A 22,086-nucleotide genomic window follows, 5' to 3' on the forward strand; every position below is an offset into this window, starting at 1 on the left:
TCATGGACTTGGGACTGATAACACATAATTGTATCTTGGTTTTTCTGTCTTCTGCTTGATTTTGGTCTTTTCTGAATTTTGGTTTCATTCCCAACAGTTTCTCAGGTTCCAGTTCACAGGAAAGAAATAGCTCAGTTTCATGTCCTTAGCACTTATTACCCTGACTTGAGCTAAGCATGTATCCTGAATCGATTAATAGAACTAAAGAAATATGATATTCTGATTAGCCAGATTATGGTGCTAATGAACCATAACGACTTTATTGAATATAAAGAAATTTTTATTCCTCTGTCATTACAGTTGTTTTAGAGGGGATTTTACAAAAAATATTGACTAATGATTTTTTTGACTAGATAATTTCTACACACAACATTTACAATTTTAATTACAAATATTTCCACTGGAGTGCGAGTGATTAGTTTGTTTGGGGTAACAAGGTTTAGGGAGAATCCCTTAGAACTGTTTCCCCAATTTTTATTGTCAATGGGTACCTACTGACTCTTACCTGAGAGGTGCATTATTAGTAGAAATAAAAATGGCAGAGCTGTTTTAATACAGGAGAAAGTAATAAGCAGAAGTGGTAAAGTGGGGATGGCGGAGAAGGAAGCTGATCTTAGGCCCATAAAGAAAGCATGCAGGGCACTAGCACATTTAAGGGGTGGGAACAATTAATTGTGAGGTTTCCATTGAGAGCTCAGATTAGTCTACCAAGTTATTTTGAACGTCGACTGCAGAATATTAGTGGTTTCATGAAACATTTATTGGTGGTGACTATCAGCTCTGGCGCGGGGTGTAATCTTCATTAGAACAGTCAGGATATCTTGGACAAAACACGGAATTTTGACTACATTTCTCCACCAGCCCAGGCCAAGTCCCTCTCCGCTTGGTGTAAGGCAAGCTGGACCAACAGAAGCCACGCCCATCGCGTCGCCCGGCTCTGCACTTGCGTCACTTCCGGTCCCGGGCAATTCTTATCCGGGTCAGATTGAGCTGCTTGCTGTCCGTGACTAGTGTAGGTGCCGCGCTGTTCGCGTTTTCTCCTCCTGGCGAGACCGAGCCGCAGTGTTCACAGGCGAGGAGCTACCTCTGTCCTAAGCAAAGAAAGACGAGGAGGAGACGTGCGAACGGGCAGCGGCTGGGCCGCGCCGGTGCGGGCTGGCGACTGTGTCCCTCCGCTTGCTGCTGTCTTTGGGAACTGGGTGCCAGCGCTGAGGGGCCTCCAGCGGACAGGGACTCCCTTCCCCGGCCCCCCAGCCCACCCTGCCGGGGAGGGCGGAAGATGCCAGTGAAGAAGAAGAGAAAATCCTCTGGGGTGGCAACGGCAGTAGCGGAAGACGGAGGCCTCAAAAAGTGTAAAATCTCCAGGTACCACCTCCCCCCACCTTTCAGTCTTTCCTCCTTCCTCCTTTGCAGGACAACTGGAGGAGAAGGAGTTGGGTCCAGCCTCCAGGCCTCAGGTGGAGAGAGGTGAGAGCCCTCTAATCAAATTAGGCGGTAGGTCTAGAACCCCCAGTCTCCGAGCCCGACCTCGTGGTCGCTAGTGTGCGTGTGCTCTGGCGTTTAAGGAGGGACCAGAAGAGTCGCCCTTCATTAGTCTACGTGCCCAGCAGAATGGGTGGGGAAACACTTGCATAGACAAATTGCACTCTTTTCGACTTTCTACTCCCTTAATTCCTTTCTCGTCTTTTTCCCCCAACCTAAAAGGTCAAACCTAGAATTTCTTTGTAGAGCCTGAAGAAAGGAGAGAGAGCATAAGGAATCTTGAGAACTGCTTTGGAAATGGAAAAAAGGAAAAACTTCTGTAATTGGCCTCCAAATTTTTAGTATTTGGAGTGGACTAATCTGAACCATCCCAGCTGGAGGCCTTTTTTAATTGAAGGAGCCCCAGTTTTGGGAATTATAGTTGGGAAGCCAATTCCCTGTGTGCAGTGTTGGGAAGGCCCTGCATGCTTTTTGTTTTCTAGAGCATTCAGCACGTTGTTAATTCTCAGTATGTATACTAATAATTTTGGAGCGATTATACTCAGTATTTTCTTTGAGAAAAAAAAAGACAAAGCAGAACTATAATAATAGCTATTTGGCCCCTTTCATATCATTCAGTCATCACAGAAACCTTCTGTGCTGCAAAAGATCATTGCGGTTTAGGTGTGAGAAAGTGGGTTTTTGTCCTCCCCCCATCTCATATGGTATACTTGTCTCAATGATTGATGCTTTTCAACATCAACTTCAGATGTTACCATTAAAACAAGACTAACTAGGGTTGTAAGGAAAAAAATAGAATGCTCTTTAATGAGAGATCTACTGCTTAAAATGTAAGGGAGGTGACTTGTATAGTCTACATCTTCCTTTTTATAATTCACTTTTTTCCTTCATTACTGTGCTTTGGCAAAGAAGCCTAAGGAACCCTGTATTTTTTCTTTTGGCTGTTAATTTATGATACAGTTTTCTTATATCCCTTGGTAGCTAACATTAGGATTTGAAGTGGTTACTAGCATATTTTTATGAAACATAGGCAAATTAGTTTTTATCACTTTAACTTGTGGCCATCTTAAGTGTGTAATGTATCAAAATTATTTAAACATTAAAGTAGCTAGGCAGACAGAAATAGAAATCAAGTGATACTTTATCAATTAAAATTTTAAAATATGGTATTCCTATTTTACATTACATTATTCAATTGCAGAAATTCCAGTGTTTCCATATCATTGTGGTAGTGTAATTATTTGAATTCCTTGGTTGGTTAAATCCTAGAGGCCATTTTTTAACTTCCCAACTTTTAATGATTTTGTGAGGAAAAAAATATGATTAAGTAGCTTTGGCCCAATTATTTGGACTATTTTTGATTATTAATTTGTAGAGGTTTTGTTGTGTGTGTGTGTTTTTAATCTGGAATTTAATACACTTTTAGGTTCTAAATCATCTTTTAAAAATCTTAAGTTTGAAAGATGATACATGAAAATTTTTAATGTATCATTTATTTTGAAATATATACTTTGTAAGATTTTGAAATGTATGTGTTATGCACAGTTTCAATGAAAATCAGTGGAATTACAATAAAGATTTTACTTTCTCAGTCTTACATTGACACTTAGTTTGAACTTCTGCTTAGTCTTGAAATCTGGGAAATAATTTTAGTTGGTATTTTTGGAATTTGATAGTAAACAAAGAAGCAATTGGGTTTTGTTAGACAGAAATCTAATGTATAGACTACTGTTTCAAATTGCAAATACTTAACTCCATTTTTTCCCTATAGTGCCAACTTAAAAAACAAAACTTTGTTTGAACTGAAGTAGTTCTTATTGAACTTAGTTTTTCATTAAGAGTTGAGACTTGATAAAAATCTTAGGCATTTGTGTGTTTTCTAAGTTATTGCAGATCCCAACCCCCTGCTAGACTAATAAGTGGAGAGGAACATTTTTCAAGCAAGAAGTGCCTGGCTTGGTTTTATGAGTATGCAGGTAATGAAATTAATGTAAGAAGATATCAGTCATATGTATTAAAAATTTTATTTCCTTTTGGTTTATTCATTTAACAAATTATTTTTTCAGGCCTGCCATGTTTTAGTGCTGTGTGATAGGATCAGGGTCAAAACCAAGGATTGTGGATTGGTTAAAAATTTGGAGCCACTTTCAGCTGGTATTTCTTTAAATATGTATTCAGTATACATCAGGAGAGGAGAAACTCATTTACTGTTAATGTGTAAACAGAGATTCACTTATTTACATCCTTTGGCTATAGTAGTATTATGGGAAACAAATACGTAGTAAATTTTTTTCCTTTTTGGAAATTTTTGTGAATTTAACATTTTCTGAGACTTTAGGGGAGACAGGAAAAGATTTAAACTATTATTACACAAAACATTTACCCTTTAATGATTGTTATTTGGTCATATACTTCTATTAGAGATAGAATAGGAAAGTAAATTGATTCATGTTATTACATTGTGATAAATATTGTATTAGGAGGACACATTGTGAGAATTCATAGGAGCAATGTATAACCCAGCTTTGGAAGTGTCAGGGTAGTTTTCTTGGAAGAGCTAACTAACCTCATCTAAATCCTATTAACAGCTGAAAAATTCTAAGCCTAGGATATAGGTAAAAGTCAAAACCAGCAATAGATGAGGCTGAAGAGTTAAGCAAGTAAATGAAAAAGAATAATTGTTTCCCATTTGTTACTAACGTTTTTGTAAGCCCCTTAAAGTAGTTTTGCTCTTTTGGAGTTATTAACTCTAAAAACTTGGTTTTGTTTTTCCTTTTCCCTCTTTTTCTTACCTGCTTTCTTATTTTTTTTCTCCTCTCTTTTATCAATGACATTCTCACAATCTTTGTTTAAAAGTGTGTATGTAGTTTATTTAGTGCTGATCCATGTTAAGTTCTAAAATGTGCTTTGAACTTGAAATAAAGTTTAGGTTAACTGTATGGAAGTGAGACTATTTTAAAAAGGGGACAGCAACATAACTGTTGGGATCAGTGAGGTGATCCCAAAAGTATAATTTAAAATTGTTTAGTAGCAGAACAGAATCATTCTAGACCAGAAAAAAAAGCTATTACTGGCATCCCAAGGCAACCACTAACCCAATTTAAATGAAGGGAATTCATTTTCTTACTGACCTCCATTTAAGATGTTGACCCATTATTCAAAATGCCAGTTTTATTGGTATGCAGCATATAGAATTAAAAGGTCACTCTTATTATAAAAATAATTAGCACTTTTTTCTTTAATGTTTGCTTGAGTTTACCTCTTTTTAGGACTTTTCTGGGTATCATAAAATTCTAATTAAACATGTATTCCCTGTATAAGCATTTTTTAATTGCCAACAAAATAATTGCTGTCATTATTACAGGAATTGTGCTATATATATTATTTTTTCATATAACCATTCTGTTAAGTAGATGGTGTAATATTCATTTTATTATTGAGAAAACAGACTTAGATTAAGTAATTTGCCCTAGATACTATAGTAACAAGAGCAAGGAGTCAAACCATGGTTGTTGTGACACTAGAGACAATGGTTTTAACTACTATTCCTATATATATATAAATTTTTTTTGGGGGGGTGGGGTACCAGAGATTGAACCCAGGGGTGCTTAACCACTGAGTGACATCCTTAGCCCTTTTTGTATTTTATTTATAATCAGGGTCTCACTGAGTTGCTTAGGGGCTCAATAAATTGCTGAGGCTTGCTTTGAACTTGCTATCCTCCTGTCTCGGCTTCCTGGGCTGCTAGGATTATAGGTGTGTGCCATTGCACAGGGCTAATATTTTTATTTAAATATGTACATGACTGTGTACATGGTAACTAATTTTCACTTTTATAAAAAATATGAGTACACTAGTTAATTTATTTTCTGTCATTCATTCAGTATTTATCCAGCACTTGTTGGTGAGTCAGGCACTGTGCAAAGTGCTGGGGATATAAGAGTGAAGAAGTCAGACATGATCCCTGTCTTCATGGGACTTGGCTTCTGGTGAAGAAGATAGTAAACAAGCATATAGGCAAGATAATTATAGATTTTGGAATATTATGCAAATAATAAATATAGGGAGCTTTATAAATAGAGTAAAGAAGGGTTGGATGGACTTTCAGAGACACAGATTAGGGGAGGGCTCTCTGTGGAGACTTTGGGCAGAAAATTGCTTGATAGGAAAGAACCAATTGCCAAACAGTCATTGTTTTGTGTTTAAATGCGTCTGTCCCTCATTAAAGTGGAGACAGTGGTTGTGCCTATTAGTATAATATCTTATAAAGCCCTTAGCATAGTACCTGGTATATAGTCAGAACTCAGTATATTTTTGCTATTACTGTTAAAACAGTAATAGCATTACAGCATTAGATTTATTGGTTGTAGCTTTTTAATAATGTTGTTCCAAAATTAATCTATGTAGCTCATGATGAAAGTGCTGTGTCACTGAGCACATTATTTTGTCCCGAGAGTCTATTATGGGTATGGTATTAAGCACTGCACATACACCTGGAAACATTTCTTCATTATTTAAAAAAAAAAAAAAATCAAAGAGTTAATGATGTTTTTCTCCTAGTTTTAAAAATATCCCACAATGTGTTACTATAGAATTATAGGTCACGTGTGATTAACTTGGTGGTTTTGCCTGTAAGCAAAACCTTTTTACTCTTGAATGATATTTATTTATTGCTTGCTTGCAGTGTTGGGGATTGAACTCAGGGGCACTTTGCCGCTGAGCCACATCCCCAGCCTTTTTGTATCGAAACAGGGTCTCCCTAAGTTGCAAAGGCTGGCCTTGAACTTGCAATTCTGCTTTAGCCTCGTAAGTCCCTGGCATTGTAGGTGTGTACCACTTTGCCTTGCTTGAGTGATATTTAAATTAACAAGAATTTAGTAATATGTTTGTCCCTGTTTATCCACAGGGGATTGGTAGGACAACCTCATCTTCACCACAGATAACAAAATCCAAAGATGCTCAAATTCCTTTATAAAATGGAGTATTATTATTTGCCTATTACCCTCACATATTCACCAGTAGACTTTTAGCCATCTCTAGATTAGTTATACTATTTAATACAATGTAAATGCTACGTAAATAGTTTAAAAATAATGAGAAAAAGTGTGTACATTCAGTACAGATGGGGGTTTTTCACTCTCGAATATTTTTGATGAGCAATTGGTTGAAATTTATTAGTGCAGAACCCAAGATATAGAAGGCTGGGCCTGTGGTAAACAAAAACATACAAAGTGAAAGGGAATTTTTAAAAAGTCTTAAGCAAAAATTTAAAAATGTTAGAAGTGTATAATACTAATATAGTAGCCAGCTGGTAAAGTGCACTAGTACAGTGAACTAATCATTTCCCAGGCTTTTTAAATTGAGTGCAAACCAATTTGCATGAAAGAGTAAATTAAATTTGGCTTTAGAAATTTTACCCAGGAATAGTGTCATTGGAGGGTATGGTTAAAAAGTTTAATTAAAATTATGACTCAAGGAAAGGACATTGGTATAGACTTTGCTTTAGACTTAAATATATTACTGTTTGCATTTCTTTGGGAAAGTTATTTAACATTTATAGATCTTAGCTCTAGAAGATGAGATATATGTGTGTGTGTGTGTGTGTGTGTGTGTGTGTGTGTGTGTATGCATACTTTATACATATAAAACAAATTTTAACCTGATTCTAATCAGTTTTAATCACTAATCCCCATTTCTAGAAGCCTGTATTTTGTGACAGTAGCTGATATTTCCTGATAAAACTCTTCAGCTTTCCCTTCTAAGCATTGATGGCAATTTTGAGGGCGAGTGTACTTGTTGCATCAGAAAAAATTAGAATGTATTTCTGTCATGGCTTTAAAAAGCACTTTTGTTTTCTTCCATTAAATTTTTAATGTATTTTTTTTTCTTCCAGCCATATAATGAGGATGCATACTCAGTTATGGGTTTGGTTTTTTTTTTTTTTTTTTTTTTTTTTTTCTTGGTACTAGGATTGAACCTAGGGCCTTGCATATGCTAGGCAAGTACTCTACTGCTAACCTATATCCTCAGTCCTTTTTATTTTATTTTGAGACAAGATCTCACTAATTTGCCCAGGCTGACTTCAAACTTGTGATCCTCTTGCCTCAGCCTCCCTAAATGACTGGGATTACAGACATGTGCTGCCAAACACAGCCTTAGTTATGTATTTTTAAATACCTTTATTGTGTATATATGCTTTTTTTTTTTTTAAATCGTGTTGGAGATTTAACTCAGGGCCTTGTGCCTGCTAAGCACACATTCTACCACTGAACTACACCCCCAGCTCTTATGTACATTCTTTCCTATGTTGAATTATGAATATAACATGTTTAATTAAAACAATTTTCTAGATGTTCATATTAGGAAGTAAAAATGACTACCACTGTCTTCCCCTTTCAACACTTCAGTGCACTTTTACTGCTTATTTAAACTTAAGGACAATGGTCATTTTACATAAAATTTAAAATGGGTTTTGGTTTCTGATTATATATTAAAGTCATCTTGACATCCTGGATATCATCTCAAGCAGCAAAATGTATTGACTACATAATGGATGGCTACATTCTTAATAAAATTAAGATAAGCTAACAGTGATGCCGTCAAATCCACCTGAGCAGCGTTGGTCTAGTTTATGACTTATAAAGCTGGAGTATTTTTAGTTCTTAAGAAAGGAGAATGGAGGCTCCTCTTGACTAATTTAACATTATATATCAAGATTTCTTTTAGTTATCCAGTCACAAAAGAAACCTAGCGGATTCAATATCTATGTATTGGGAGTCTGATTTAAAAAAAAAAAAGCATGAGAATTGATATATTAATTTAAATTTAGTGATACGGAGTCAAGTAAGGAATAAGATAAATAACAATTTTTGGTCACATGATAGACACAAGCTAATTGAAATTAAATTTTTGTTTCTACATTAAGGTGACATAACTGATGCCTTGTGATTTAGAACCAATATGATAAGGAAAATATTTCTTAAATTATAATATAGTAGTTTAAATAAGTCATTTTTACAATATAAATTTTTAAGAATAATTAAATTTATTTAAAAGAGATAATGATAATCTGTAGTAAGTAAATGAATATTCTTCTTATTACTATATTAAACTATGCATTGAGCTAGGCCTAGTGGCGCATGCCTCTAATCCTAGCAACTCCAGAGATTGAGACAGGATTGCAAATTCAAGGCCAGCCTCTGCAACTTTGTGAGGCCCTAAGCAACTTGACAAGACCCTGTCTCAAAATAAAAAATTTGAAGGGGCTGGGACTGTAGGTTGCTTACCTTAGGGTTAAATCCTTAGTAGGAAAAAATGAAAATGGGCATTGTTTCTTACACATGCTAGCTTCAATCTTCTTAGGCTTTTTAAAATTCTTGCTTTGTGGGCTGGGGATGTAGCTCAGTGGTATGGCACTTGCCTAGCATGTGCAGCATCCTAGGTTCAATCCTCAGTACCAAAAGAAAAAATGGATTCCTGCATTGCCAAAAATTTTATTAGTAGTAGGCTTAGTAAATTTTTTAAATAAATTAATGAATAATACTAATGAAGTATTTCTTTATCGATTCTTTTTAAAATTTTCTTAATTTCATAGTGACTTGTTAAAGACTACTTTTAAAAGTTTTAGATTCTAAATCCTCTAGCAAATATTTATACTTTTTTTGAAGCTATTCTAGTTATTTGTCAAATGTTATGTTGTATTCATAGATGCCTTGTTCTATGTTGATATTGAATCATAATCAAATATATAAATTATTTTTGTCTTTGAAGGTCCTGATGAAGTTGTAGGGCCAGAAGGAATGGAAAAATTTTGTGAAGACATTGGTGTTGAACCTGAAAATGTATGTTTTATTTCTAAGTAGAATGCAATATAAGATGGGTATAACAAATTCATAAATTTCTGAAAATTGATTTTATACTTATGAAGATTTTGTTTTTTTTACCTTTAGTATTGTAAATTTGCATTTAGAGTGTTATTAATCAGTTTAAGTTGGGCACGTATTCTCTTGTTATAAATGTTTTTGTGGTAAAGTGAGATTCTACCTCATAAACTTTTACTTCTAAGAAATTGGCCCATCTTAGTTTCTTTATAGTTAATAATTCCAGAGGTTGTACTCTTTAATGGTTGAAGGATGGATATAGTTTTTATAAAAATGCTCTCCATGATAAATATAGAAATGATTATCTCTATGCTGACTTTTCCCGTATCCTTTATGTTCTGTTCTTTCCAGATTATTATGTTAGTTTTAGCGTGGAAATTGGAGGCTGAAAGCATGGGATTTTTTACCAAGGAAGAATGGTTAAAGGGAATGACTTCATTACAGTAAGAAATTTTTTTAAAAAACAAATTTGATGGCCTATTTGAAGATCTTAATTGATACTTTGTGCTTCGTAATTTTCAGGAGTAAGATTTCACCTTTAAAAAATCAAATTGGTTTGATCTATCACAGAATCAGTTTGGGGATTGACAAAATTATATTGTGATCTTGGCAGATAAATACCCCATTTTTCATATTGTTTTAGAACTTCAGTATAATTGTATTAAAAACTCGTTGATTCTCTTGTTAAGTGAATTAGAAATCTGTGATTAAAGAGTTTGTATTCACAGGTTGCTTGAGTATTATAAGGGCTTTACATTCTGAATAGAGAACTCCACAATGTAAGGAGTTTGTTCATGAGCAGTCCTAAGTTCCAGGGCCTCCTCACTCCTTTCTTAAATCAGTTTGAAGATACAATTACATGATATTTTTATGATTGTTTTTCTTTTTTACTAAATGATCTCAAACAGAACAAAAGAAAATGTCAGTTCCCATGCAATCTTCAGCCATTTTATACTTGGATACTTTCAGTTTAAGATGGTGTCTTTGAATATCTAAATTATAAGTTATAGAATTAACTTTATAAAAATAATTTGATTTTGGCTTTCCAGAATGAAGTTTATTTAATTTCAGAATTAATAAGGAATTATGTGTTAATTTTATATCATGTTCCTAATGTTTCTTCAGGATATTACTGGTTAAAATTTTCAAGTGAGGAAGCATTAATTTATATTTTAAAGGCAGAAACTAAGGTTTTATTAGCCTGGTGGTTTCCTGTTGTATTAGGCTTTTATTAACACACCTAACTATTTTTAGTCCTTCTTTGCCTGTTCTTCAGTTTTTTAAAAGGAAGTATATTTGTTTTTATGGCACCTATGCTTTTGTATTTGAGTTTTCAGTGTCTAATTTAAACCAACATTAACATATAGATTATATTTGGAGGGGTAAAAACCTTTTCTCGGGAACCAAATCATAATTTCTAGAATAGAACATAAAACCAATTCTCCTACTTCCAGTATTTATAAATAAGGAATTTAAGATGAAAACAAGTTAAGAAAATATTTGACAATGTTTACACAATTCCTTAGTGGCAGATTTAGGATCTAGAGTTTAAATTTACCGATTACTAGTTCTCTATTACATTTAGATGTTGTAATATGCCCAGTTAAATACATTGGTTCTGAAATTTTGGGGGGCTGTATCCTACCAACTATTTATTTAACTTTAAAAAAATTTTTTTATTAGTTATTGATGGACCTTTATTATTTGTTTTATGTGGTGCTGGGAATCTAACCCAGTGCCTCACACGTGCTAGGCAAGTGCATACAAAAGGATACACAAGGAACATAAACCACAGTTTTTATGCAACTTAGCCTGTTCTATTAAAATTGTCAGTTGCTAATTTGACATTTTAAGGGCTTTTTAGGTTACTACATTTTGTGAGCTGTTTTTTGGATTATTTCAGCTAATAAGTAGTTTTGTATTTATAAACCAAGAAGATGCAAATTGTTTTTGCATGAGTTGATATGAAGAGCCTTTGTATAATAAAATGGTTAACAAAAAACATTTCTAATACTCCTGAATCATTAGAAATGAGTACCAAACAACAGAAATTAAGTAGCCCATGAACATGGTTTTTATTAGCATCTTTTTTTTTTTTTTTTTTGAGAGGAGGGTTGTTACTGGGGATTGATCCAAGGGACACTCTACCACTGAGATATATTGCTAGCCCTTTTTATTTTATTTTGAGACAGGGCCTCACTAAGTTGCCCAGACTGGCCTTGAACTTGGACTCCTCAACCTTTTGAGTTACTGGGATTACAGGCATAGGCACGTGCCAGTGCACCTTTGACATATGTTTTCTATAGGAAGTTCAAAAGCTATTCAAAATAAAAGCAAGTACTTATTTTAAATTGTCCCAGAAGTGTATCATTGTCATGTACCTAGAACAATATTAATAATATTCTGTAGAGCTTTGAAGCTATACAAATAAGTTTTCTCAGCTAGGAAAATGATTTTTTTCTTCATGATCTAAATTGTTATGTGAAGTATAAAGTTTTCTTCCCTCTCAATCAACCAATTCTTATTTTTCCCTGAATCTTTCAAAATCTTGCTAGGAATAAAATAGTTCAAATTTTAAGCAACACAGACTAAATAACCTGTATGTCTTAATATTAAAATTTATAGTTGTTTAATATACTTGACTTTCTATAATATAATCTTAAAATATAAAACTTCATAGGCTCTATTCCCTGTGTATAGTTTTCATTTGTACTTTTAGGATTTAATTTAGCCAAGGAAGCTGGGGGTCTTTAAATCATCTTAAGATAGTTATCAGTTGTTTCAATTAATTTTAATGTGTAGAAACTTTAGTTGAACTGTGCTAAAGAGTAGAAATAGTCTGATAGTTAAAATATGTACTTTAGTCAAATATAGTGAACTATAATAGTCATGATTAATTTTAATCTGTATTGTATAATGCTTTACAGTTTTTAGAAAACTTTACACATTTGCTTTAAGGCTATCATACAGGCTTTCTATAAGTGAATTGGCTTTCTATTTTGTGTGAAGAAATTTGTTCATTTGAATTGGTGAAAGATTTATACAATGAAAACTACAGAACCCTAAAGAGAGAAATAGAAGAAGATCTTAGAAGATGGAAAAATATACCCTGTTCATGGATAGGCAGAACTAACATCATCAAAATGGCGATATTGCCAAAAGTTCTCTATAGGTTTAATGCAATGCCAATCAAAATCCCAACGGCATTTCTTGTAGAAATAGATAAAGCAGTCATGAAATTCATATGGAAAAATAAAAGACCCAGAATAGCAAAAGCAACTGTAAGCAGGAAGTGTGAATCAGGCGGTATAGCGATACCAGATTTCAAACTATATTACAGAGCAATAGTAACAAAAACAGCAGGGTACTGGTACCAAAACAGGCGGGTGGACCAATGGTACAGAATACAGGACACAGAGACTAATCCACCAAGTTACAACTATCTTATATTTGATAAAGGGGCTAAAAGCATGCAATGGAGGAAGGATAACATCTTCAACAAATGGTGTTGGGAAAACTGGAAATCCATATGCAACAAAATGAAACTGAATCCCCTCCTCTCGCCATGCACAAAAGTTAACTCAAAATGGATCAAGGAGCTTGATATCAAATCAGAGACTCTGCGTCTGATAAAAGAAAAAGTTGGCTCCGATCTACATATTGTGGGGTCGGGCTCCAAATTCCTTAATAGGACACCCATAGCACAAGAGTTAATAACAAGAATCAACAAATGGGACTTACTTAAACTAAAAAGTTTTTTCTCAGCAAGAGAAACAATAAGAGAGGTAAATAGGGAGCCTACATCATGGGAACAAATTTTTACTCCTCACACTTCAGATAGAGCCCTAATATCCAGAGTATACAAAGAACTCAAAAAATTAGACAAAAAGATAACAAATAACCCAATCAACAAATGGACCAAGAACCTGAACAGACAGTTCTGAGAGGAGGACATACAATCAATCAATAAGTACATGAAAAAAATGCCCATCATCTCTAGCAGTCAGAGAAATGCAAATCAAAACCACCCTAAGATACCATCTCACTCCAGTAAGATTGGCAGCCATTCTGAAGTCAAACAACAACAAGTGCTGGCGAGGATGTGGGGAAAAGGGTACTCTTGTACATTGCTGGTGGGACTGCAAATTGGTGCGGCCAATTTGGAAAACAGTATGGAGATTCCTGGGAAAGCTGGGAATGGAACCACCATTTGACCCAGCTATTGCCCTTCTCGGACTATTCCCTGAAGACCTCAAAAGAGCGTACTACAGGGATGTTCATAGCAGCACAGTTCACAATAGCTAGACTGTGGAACCAAGCCAGATGCCCTTCAATAGATGAATGGATTAAAAAAATGTGGCATTTATACACCATGGAGTATTACGCAGCACTAAAAAACGACAAAATCATGGAATTTGCAGGGAAATGGATGGCACTAGAGCAGATTATGCTAAGTGAAGCTAGTCAATCCCCAAAAAGCAAATGCCAAATGTCTTCTTTGATATAATGAGAGCAACTAAGAACAGAACAGGGAGGAAGAGCAGGAGGAAAAGATTAACATTTAACAGAGACATGAGGTGGGAGGGAAAGGGAGAGAAAAGGGAAAGCATATGGAAATGGAAGGAGACCCTCGTTGTTATACAAAATTGCATATAAGAGGCTGTGAGGGGAATGGGAAAAAAAAAAGGGAGAGAAATGAATTACAGTAGATGGGGTAGAGAGAGAAGATGGGAGGGAAGGGGAGGGGGGATAGTAGAGGATAGGAAAGGTACCAGAATACAACAGTCACTAATATGGCATTATGTAAAAATGTGGATGTGTAACCGATGTGATTCTGCAATCTGTATTTGGGGTAAAAATGGGAGTTCATAACCCACTTGAATCTAATGTATGAAATATGATATGTCAAGAGATTTGTAATGTTTTGAACAACCAAAAAAAATAAATTTAAATAAAATAAATTTATATAAATTAAAAGAATTTATATATAATTGGGAGTAGATGGATATTTGTAAGTTTCAGAGGATGAAATTGCCATAGCTTTTCTAGATATTTTGCTTCGTAAAGTTTTCATCTTTAATAAGTCAAGTTTCCCCACATTGTATTTAATTTTATAGATATTTACATTAAAAACCTATCTTACATTAAGTACTGTGCCTCTTACTGGTGATCACTGTGATACATCAGGCACAGCTCTTGCCCTTTGGTTATATTATAATAGGTCAGGGAAGACAGTTCAATACTATAACTGAAACCCAGGCAGAACCCGATATATGATAGAGTAAAAGTACAAAATACTGGGAAAGGAAAGAAACTAATAAGGCTAATTTCAGCTGAGTAGATTATGAAATCTTTATAGACTTGGCATTTGAACTGGAACTTGAAAAATAATCAAGATGTTTGTTGAGGATATGGGAAAATATTTCAGAAGAGAGAAATTGGGAGGAGAGCCTTGAGGAAGGAAATTATGTTTAAAGGATGTAATCTGGTTGTTAGAATTATAGGATAGATAAAGTTGCCAGAATGTGTTTAAAATTCTAGATATTTGGGATAATGACTCCATTGGGAAGAGCTTAGGTAACATGTTTAAACAATGTTTTAGATACTGGGAAACAACCAGATATATAATGTATGTATATATTTTTTAGTTGTCAGTGGATCTTTTATTTATTTATATGCAGTGCTGAGGATTGAACCCAGGGCCTCACACATGCCAGGCAAGCAAGTGCTGTACCACCGAGCTGCGACTCCAGCCCCAACAACCAGATTTTTGAGCATAGGAATCATCAAAGATTTTTCAGTTCAGATTTTTTTTTTGTTCTTCCATTAATTATAATGGCCTTGGAGTTTTTAATGAGCAGTTGTTTTTGTTTTTATGTTTTCAAATTCTTTGGACTGAAGCAGGCCTTGCATGTGCTAGACATGCATTCTATGCCATTGAGCTATGTCTCCATCCCTTATTTTATTTTGAGACTGGTTCTCACTAAGTTGCTCAGGCTGGTTTTAAACTTGTCATCTTCCTGCCTCAACTTACCAGGTAGCTGATAACACAAATATGTACCTTTATATCCAGCTGCTGGTTATTTTAAGGTTAGATACTTGAGAATTTTAGCAAAACTATGGACCATCTCCCTGTTAAGATTCACATATACTGCTACACACAAAATCATGCTGGTGTTCTTAGGAGGTTATGGATCTTTCTTATTCTCCATCTACAGATACAAAGTTCTAGGGGTGGTTGGAAGGTTTGTTTCTGACATACTCTACTGGAATGGAGCATTTTTCACACATTAGCTAGATGAAAGTTTCGTGTTGGAACAAGGGAAAAATATGTTGGTAGAGAAAACAACATAGACCTTTGAAGAGAATTGTACTTGATATGATGTTATAAATAAAGTGGTAAGATGATAGCATCTAATAACAGTGGTAGGAACTAAGTTACCTGCCAGTGGGGTACAGATTGCACATTCTGGTCTTTCGAGCCCTTATTTTGAAAATTATAGGGAATGTTCTGGCTTGACTTTCTTTAAAAAAGAAAGGAATGAAGAATATTTACTTTATGGTGGAGGCAGAGGAGTGGGTAGATGGGATCCTATGGTGAGTGTGGTTTGTGACTATTATTCATTTGGCATTTTGGATCCAACTACTAATTGCTGTTTGCATCTTTCCTCTTCAGTCTCTCATGAGTTTCAAAATGCGGTTTTCACATTTCCATATACGCCTAGAGGTAGAATTATTGTAGGTAATAAACCTGATTTAGAAAAGGTTCTTAATCTAAAATTTTGTGATGAAATTCTTTTATTGGAATTTACCCTTCAGGAAGAGAACCTCATTTAGATCTGATACATAAATGAGAATTCTCATTTTAAAGGTGAAGCAGAATTTTGAAGGCCTCCCTTGATGATCAGGTGTTTAACAATACCCAGGAAATTAATTTCCAAGTCTCAGTATTGAAATTTATACCATTTTGTTCTTCCATTAACCATATGGCCTTGGAGAGTGGTATTATATTATGCCAATATTCCCCCAAATCTGGTGTTTCTCTTTCTTTCTTTTTTTTTTTTTTTTGGTTCTATTTATAAACTACTTGCTTCCCATGACATTACTAGTTAAAGATGCCTTTTTTTTTTTTTTTTTTTAAAGAAGGACCTATTCTTCCTAAATTCCTAATTTCTGTGATATTGACTTTTTTACTATTTGGAGTTTATCTAGGGACTAGATTAAGAATTGAGTTGGTATTAGTAAGTAGGTATATTTATTTGGTTCAATGACAGTCTTTATGATGCTGGTAATGTGGAGATTTGGGCTTTTCTTTTTTATCACTCTTCTCCAAGGAGAAGACATCAATTTTCAATGCCATTAGATTCTTTCTCTGCTCAAGATACAGACCATTAGGTGTGGTAGGATGTAGTTTGGGTAACAGAATGTAGGGTAGGTGATTTTTTTAATCCATTTGTCTCAAAAGAAACACATTAAACCAAGAGCTATCTTAATCATTTAACACATGTATTCCCATTTAATCTTTATGGCTATCCTATGAAATTATTATTGTTATTTTAGAAAACAGGAAACAAGCTGGAAAGGGTTAAATTAGTAACTTTCCTAAAGGCCCTATGGCTGAAAATAGAGAAGTTAGGATTTTAACTGAAGTCACTGACATGAATCTTTGTTCTTTGTTTCACTATCTCTGTCTTAAAGCTCATTGAGATCACTTAAGTAATATTGTTGCTGTGTGAACCCATGGGATGTAAAATATTTGGAAAAGATTATATATAATTTCTTGGGTTCTTATCTCTTTAGAACTTAGTCACTATGTGCTTTATGATTTTGTTTTGATCTGTACTTTTCCACTGATTTTTTTCCCCAATAGGAATTGTGAAATTTAATAATTAAAAATCTTGTCCATCAACCTTGGGGCTTATTTTTGGTGTTCATATTTTTATTTAACAAATAGTTTTGGAATGCTTCTATATACCAGACCTTGTGTGTTACACTGTTAAAATAATTTTCAAACTATGGAGGTAGAAAAAGGAATAACTTAGATTGTCAGGAGGCATACTTTGTCTTTTTCTCCCTTTTGTATTTCAAGTCTGTTAAAGTTTTGCATTATATTTTTAGTAAGCTTTTTGCTGCTGTGACTAAAAGATCCAACCAGCATAACTGTAGAGGAGGAAGAGTTTAATTGGGGGCTCAATGGTTTCAGAGATCTTGGTCCATAGACAGCTGACTCCATTCCTCAGGACTTGAGGTGAGACTGAACATCATGGCAGAAGAGTGTGGAAGACGGAAGTGGCTCACAAGATGATCAGACAGCCTAGAGATTCCACTCACCAAATAGAAAACATACACCAAAGCATGTCTCCCAATGACCTACCTCCTCTAACCACACCCTACTTGCCTTCAGTTACCACTCAGTTAATCCTGGTAGGGGATTAATTCACTAATTGAGTTAAAACTCTCTTAACCCAATTATTTCACCTCTGAATGTTCTTGTATTGTCTCACACGTGAGCTTTTGTGTGGACACCTCACATCCAAACTATAACAGTGAGCTTAAATTACTAAAACAAAATGTGAAAACATTGCTTTAAGTTGCAAAGATACAGAAAACAGGCCTCTACCTAAAATAATCCATGAAGGGGAAAGAATACCTGTAACTCCCCCTTCCTCCCAAGGCAGTGCTAGGGATTGAACCCAGGGCGTCATGCTTGTTAGGCAAGCGCTCTACCACTTAGCTACATAGAGCTTTATACCTAAAATGTAGTGGTAATCTCAGACCACTTTTGGGGTGGTGGTGGAACCAGGGATTGAACTCAGGGAAGAAAATTATAAAGAGGCTAAAAGATATAAGGATAATTTTGTTACTGCTGAGTTTTGAGAGTTTTCATATTCTAGATTTGTATATACAGAATACGGAATATCTGTATTCCAGACAGGAGTCCTTCATTGGATATGTGGCTTGTAATTTTTTTTCCCCCATTTGTTTTCATCCTTTTCTTAATAAGGCTTTTTGGGAAATAAAAGTTTCAATTTTTTAAATTGTATGATTTTATTAGTATACTGTGGTTATACATAATAGTGGGGTTCATTTTAACATTCATAAATGAATATGATATAATATATATCATTTCAATCTGTGGTACTTCCACTTTCCCTGTCCTCCTTTTCCCTCATCCCCCTCCTCTATTCTACTGGTCTTTCTTCTATTTATTTGTTATCTTAATTGTGCATTATAATCATACATAAGTGGAATTCATATATGCATAAGTTGATTGATTTCACTTCATTACTTCCTCCCTTTCCAACCCTTCTTTTCTCCCCTCCATTCCTTTCCTCTATTATTTTCATAAGATCTTCCCTTTGTTTTTATTCCTTATTTCTTCCTGGTTTTTACATTTGATAGAAAACAGTTGGTCTTAACTTTGAGTTTGGCTTATTTCACTTAGTATGTTGTTTTCCAGTTCATCCATTTGCCAGCAAATGCTTCATTTTATTCTTTATAGCAGAGGAGAACTCCATTGTGTGTGTGTGTGTGTGTGTGTGTGTGTGTGTATATACACCTATGTGTGTACATATATATATACACACCACATTTTCTTTATTCATCCATTTGTTGACAGACACCTATGTTGACTTCATAATTTGGTAATTGTGAACTGCGCTACCATGAACATTGGAATGCGGAATGCAGGTATCACTATAGTATGCTGATTTCAGCTCTTCACAAGGAGTGAATTAGCTGGATCATATTGTGGTTCCATTCCTTATCTTTTAAGGACTGTCCATATTGCTTTCCAAAGTGTTCCTACTAATTTGCAGTCGCACTAACAGTGTATAATTATTCCTTTCTCTCACATCATCTCCAGCATTTATTATTATTTATTTTCTGGTTTTGTTTTATTTGTACTGGGGATTGGACCCAGGGATACTTTACCACTGAGGTACATCCCCAACCCTTTTTATTTTTTTTAATTTCGAGACAGAGTTTCACTAATTTGCTGAGGGTCTTGCTGAGTTGCTGAGCCTGGCATCAAACTTGTGATCTTCCTGCCTCAACCTCCTGAGTTGCTGATATTATGGGCGTGTGCATATCAGCCAAATTATAGTGTTATATTATGTGCACATATAAATATGTATATGTGCACATAATCTGGCTAATATTTATAATATAAATAATATTATATTATAATATTATTATATATTATAATATATAATAATATTATTATATAATATTATTTATAATATAAATACCTGGCTATTATTTATAATCTTGATTATTGTCACTCTAAATGAGGTGAGATGAAACCTCAATGTAGTTTTGATTTGCATTTGATTGCTAAGGAAATTGAACACTTTTTCACTTATTTTTGGCCATTTACCCTTTTTGTGAGAAATGACTCTTTCTTTTGTTCATTTGCCCACTTATTGATTGGGTTATTTGTTTTTTTGATAAGTCTTTGAGTTCTTTGTGTATTATGAATATTTGCCCTGTATCAGAGGAGTAGCTAGCAAAGATTTTCTCCCATTTTATAATCTTTTTGAGGTCTTGTTTCCTATATTGTTCAGAACCTTTTTATATTTGATTTGCTGTCATCCCATTAATTATTCTTGGTTTTATTTCTTGAGCTTTAGGAATCTTAATTGAGGAAGTTAGTGCCTGCACCCATACGATGGAGTATTGACCCTATAATTTTCTAGCATTTGCAGAGTTTCTGGTCTAATTTTTAGGTCTTTGATCCACTTTGAGTTGAGGGAGGGAGATAGAGGTTCAGTTTCATTCTTCTACATATGGCGATCTGGTTTTCCCAGTACCTTAAAGACTGTCTTTTCTCCATCTTATGTTGTAGAAGTTCATGTTCTCCATGTGCTTTGTACCAAACATTATAAGAGTTGAGAGAGAGGTCATATATCCTGGTGAGGGTGGATATTTTAGGTCCCTACAGTCTTCACTGGCATAGGTGGGAGTTGGATCACAGGTTTTTTGATAGTGTTTGACTAAAATAGAATGTTTAGTTTTTTAAATTTTGTCCTCCTATGCTGTTCCTTTCCTAGTCTTTTGGCTAGAAAAAGTTGAGGTTTTTGTTGGAGCTCTCTTGTCTTCCCTCTTGTTTCTGGTTTGCTGGCTTCTTCAGCCCCAAGGCTGAGTATATAAAGCAAGAATAAACTCAAGGAACTTGCCACTCTTGTTATTCAAGTCTTCACTTCTGGAATTCTATTACATTTGTTTTATATATAATATCTGTGGAACATCATATATAAAGGAGGGAGGGAAGGATGGTGAAAGAGATATATTTATTCCATCTTGATGAAATTGAAAGTTATTTCTGTTTTGATCCCAGAGATGCCTTACCACTGCAGAGCTATATCCCCAGCCCCTCCCCTCTACCCCCTTTTGAGCCAGTCTTGCTGAGTTGTTGAGGCTGCCTCAGACTTGCTTTCCTCCTGTTTTAGCCTCCCTAGTAGCTGGGAGAAAGTTATTCCTTTTAACTATTTTTTTTTTTTTTTATCCCACTCATGCTAGTGCCTCTTTTGTATGCCATTTTAAAACCAAGTATTTTCTTGCCACATTTTTTTGGTTCATTATAGTTGCATATAATTATAGTATTTGTTGTTACATATTTATATGTGCACATAATATAACACTATAATTTGGCTGATATCATTCCCCAGCACTCCCCACCTCCCACTTCTTGTTTTCTTCCCTCTTCTGATGTCCGCTTGACTTTTATGAGATCCCTGCTCCCCCGACATTTTTATTTTTTCCCTCCTCTTTGGTGAGAGAAAACATATGACCCTTGACCTTCTGAGTTTGACTTATTTCATTTAACATATTGTCTCAGGTTCCATCCCTTTTCCTGCAAATGATGTAGTATCATTTTTCTTGATGGCTGAATAAAAATTCTTTGTGTGTATGTGCTACATTTTCTTTATCCATTCGTCTATTGATGGATACCTAGGCTGCTCCATAGTTTGGCTATTGTGAATTGTGTTGCTATAAACATGGGTATACATGTATCACTATAGTATTGTTTTAATCAGCTTTTTTTGTTGCTGTGACTAAAGAATCTAACCAAAACAATTTTAGATGATGAAAAGTTTATTTAAGGGCTCATAGTTTCACAGATCTCATTCTCAATAGACAGCTGGCTCCATTCCTCAGGGATCCAGGTGAGACAGGAACAACATGGCAGAAGAGTATGGCAGAGGGAATCAGCTCATATGGTGATCAGAAAGTAGAGAGAGAGACACTCCACTCTTCAGATACAAAATATATTACCCATAGCCACAGCCCCAATGAATGGCTTCCTCCAGCCATACTGTACCTGCTTCCAGTTACCACTCAGTTATGTTAAGGCTATAACCTAATCATTCCTCCTCCAAACTTCTTGCATTGTCTCACATGTGAGCTTTGGGGTATACCACATCTAAACCATAAATATTGAGGAGTGGTATAGCTGGGTCATATGGTGATTCCTTGCACAGTCTTTTGAGAACCTTGATAGTGATTTTCATAGTGATTGTACTAATTTAAAATTCCACCAACAGTGTAAAAATGTTTCTTTCTCTGCACATTCTTTCCAGCAATAATTATTTTTTGTATTCCCAGTGACTGCCATTCTGACTGTTGTGAGATGAAATCTCAGTATGATTTTGGTTTGCATTTCCCTGTTGAAGTTGAACATTTTTTCATTTATTTGTTGGCCATTTGTTTGCTTTTTGGTACT

At 34.8% G+C, this 22,086-nt stretch overlaps 1 protein-coding gene across 3 annotated transcripts in view; it reads left to right on the forward strand.

The window, feature by feature from the left end:
• Positions 1-985: 985 nt before the first annotated feature.
• Positions 986-22,086, forward strand: part of Dcun1d5 (defective in cullin neddylation 1 domain containing 5) — a 30,586-nt gene continuing 9,485 nt past the window's right edge. Inside the window, exons 1-4 of one of the 3 annotated variants that reach the window (XM_076846469.2) lie at positions 986-1,365; positions 3,367-3,458; positions 9,253-9,323; positions 9,714-9,805. In XM_076846469.2, the coding sequence (XP_076702584.1) occupies positions 1,280-1,365; positions 3,367-3,458; positions 9,253-9,323; positions 9,714-9,805 (341 nt within the window). In that variant the 5' untranslated portion in view covers positions 986-1,279. Of the gene's footprint in view, positions 1,366-3,366; positions 3,459-9,252; positions 9,324-9,713; positions 9,806-22,086 lie in introns of those variants that run through there. The other 2 variants (XM_076846470.2, XM_076846471.2) reach the window with 2 other exon arrangements.

This window comes from Callospermophilus lateralis, chromosome 2, assembly GCF_048772815.1.
Source record: "Callospermophilus lateralis isolate mCalLat2 chromosome 2, mCalLat2.hap1, whole genome shotgun sequence".
Taxonomy (NCBI): domain Eukaryota; kingdom Metazoa; phylum Chordata; class Mammalia; order Rodentia; family Sciuridae; genus Callospermophilus; species Callospermophilus lateralis.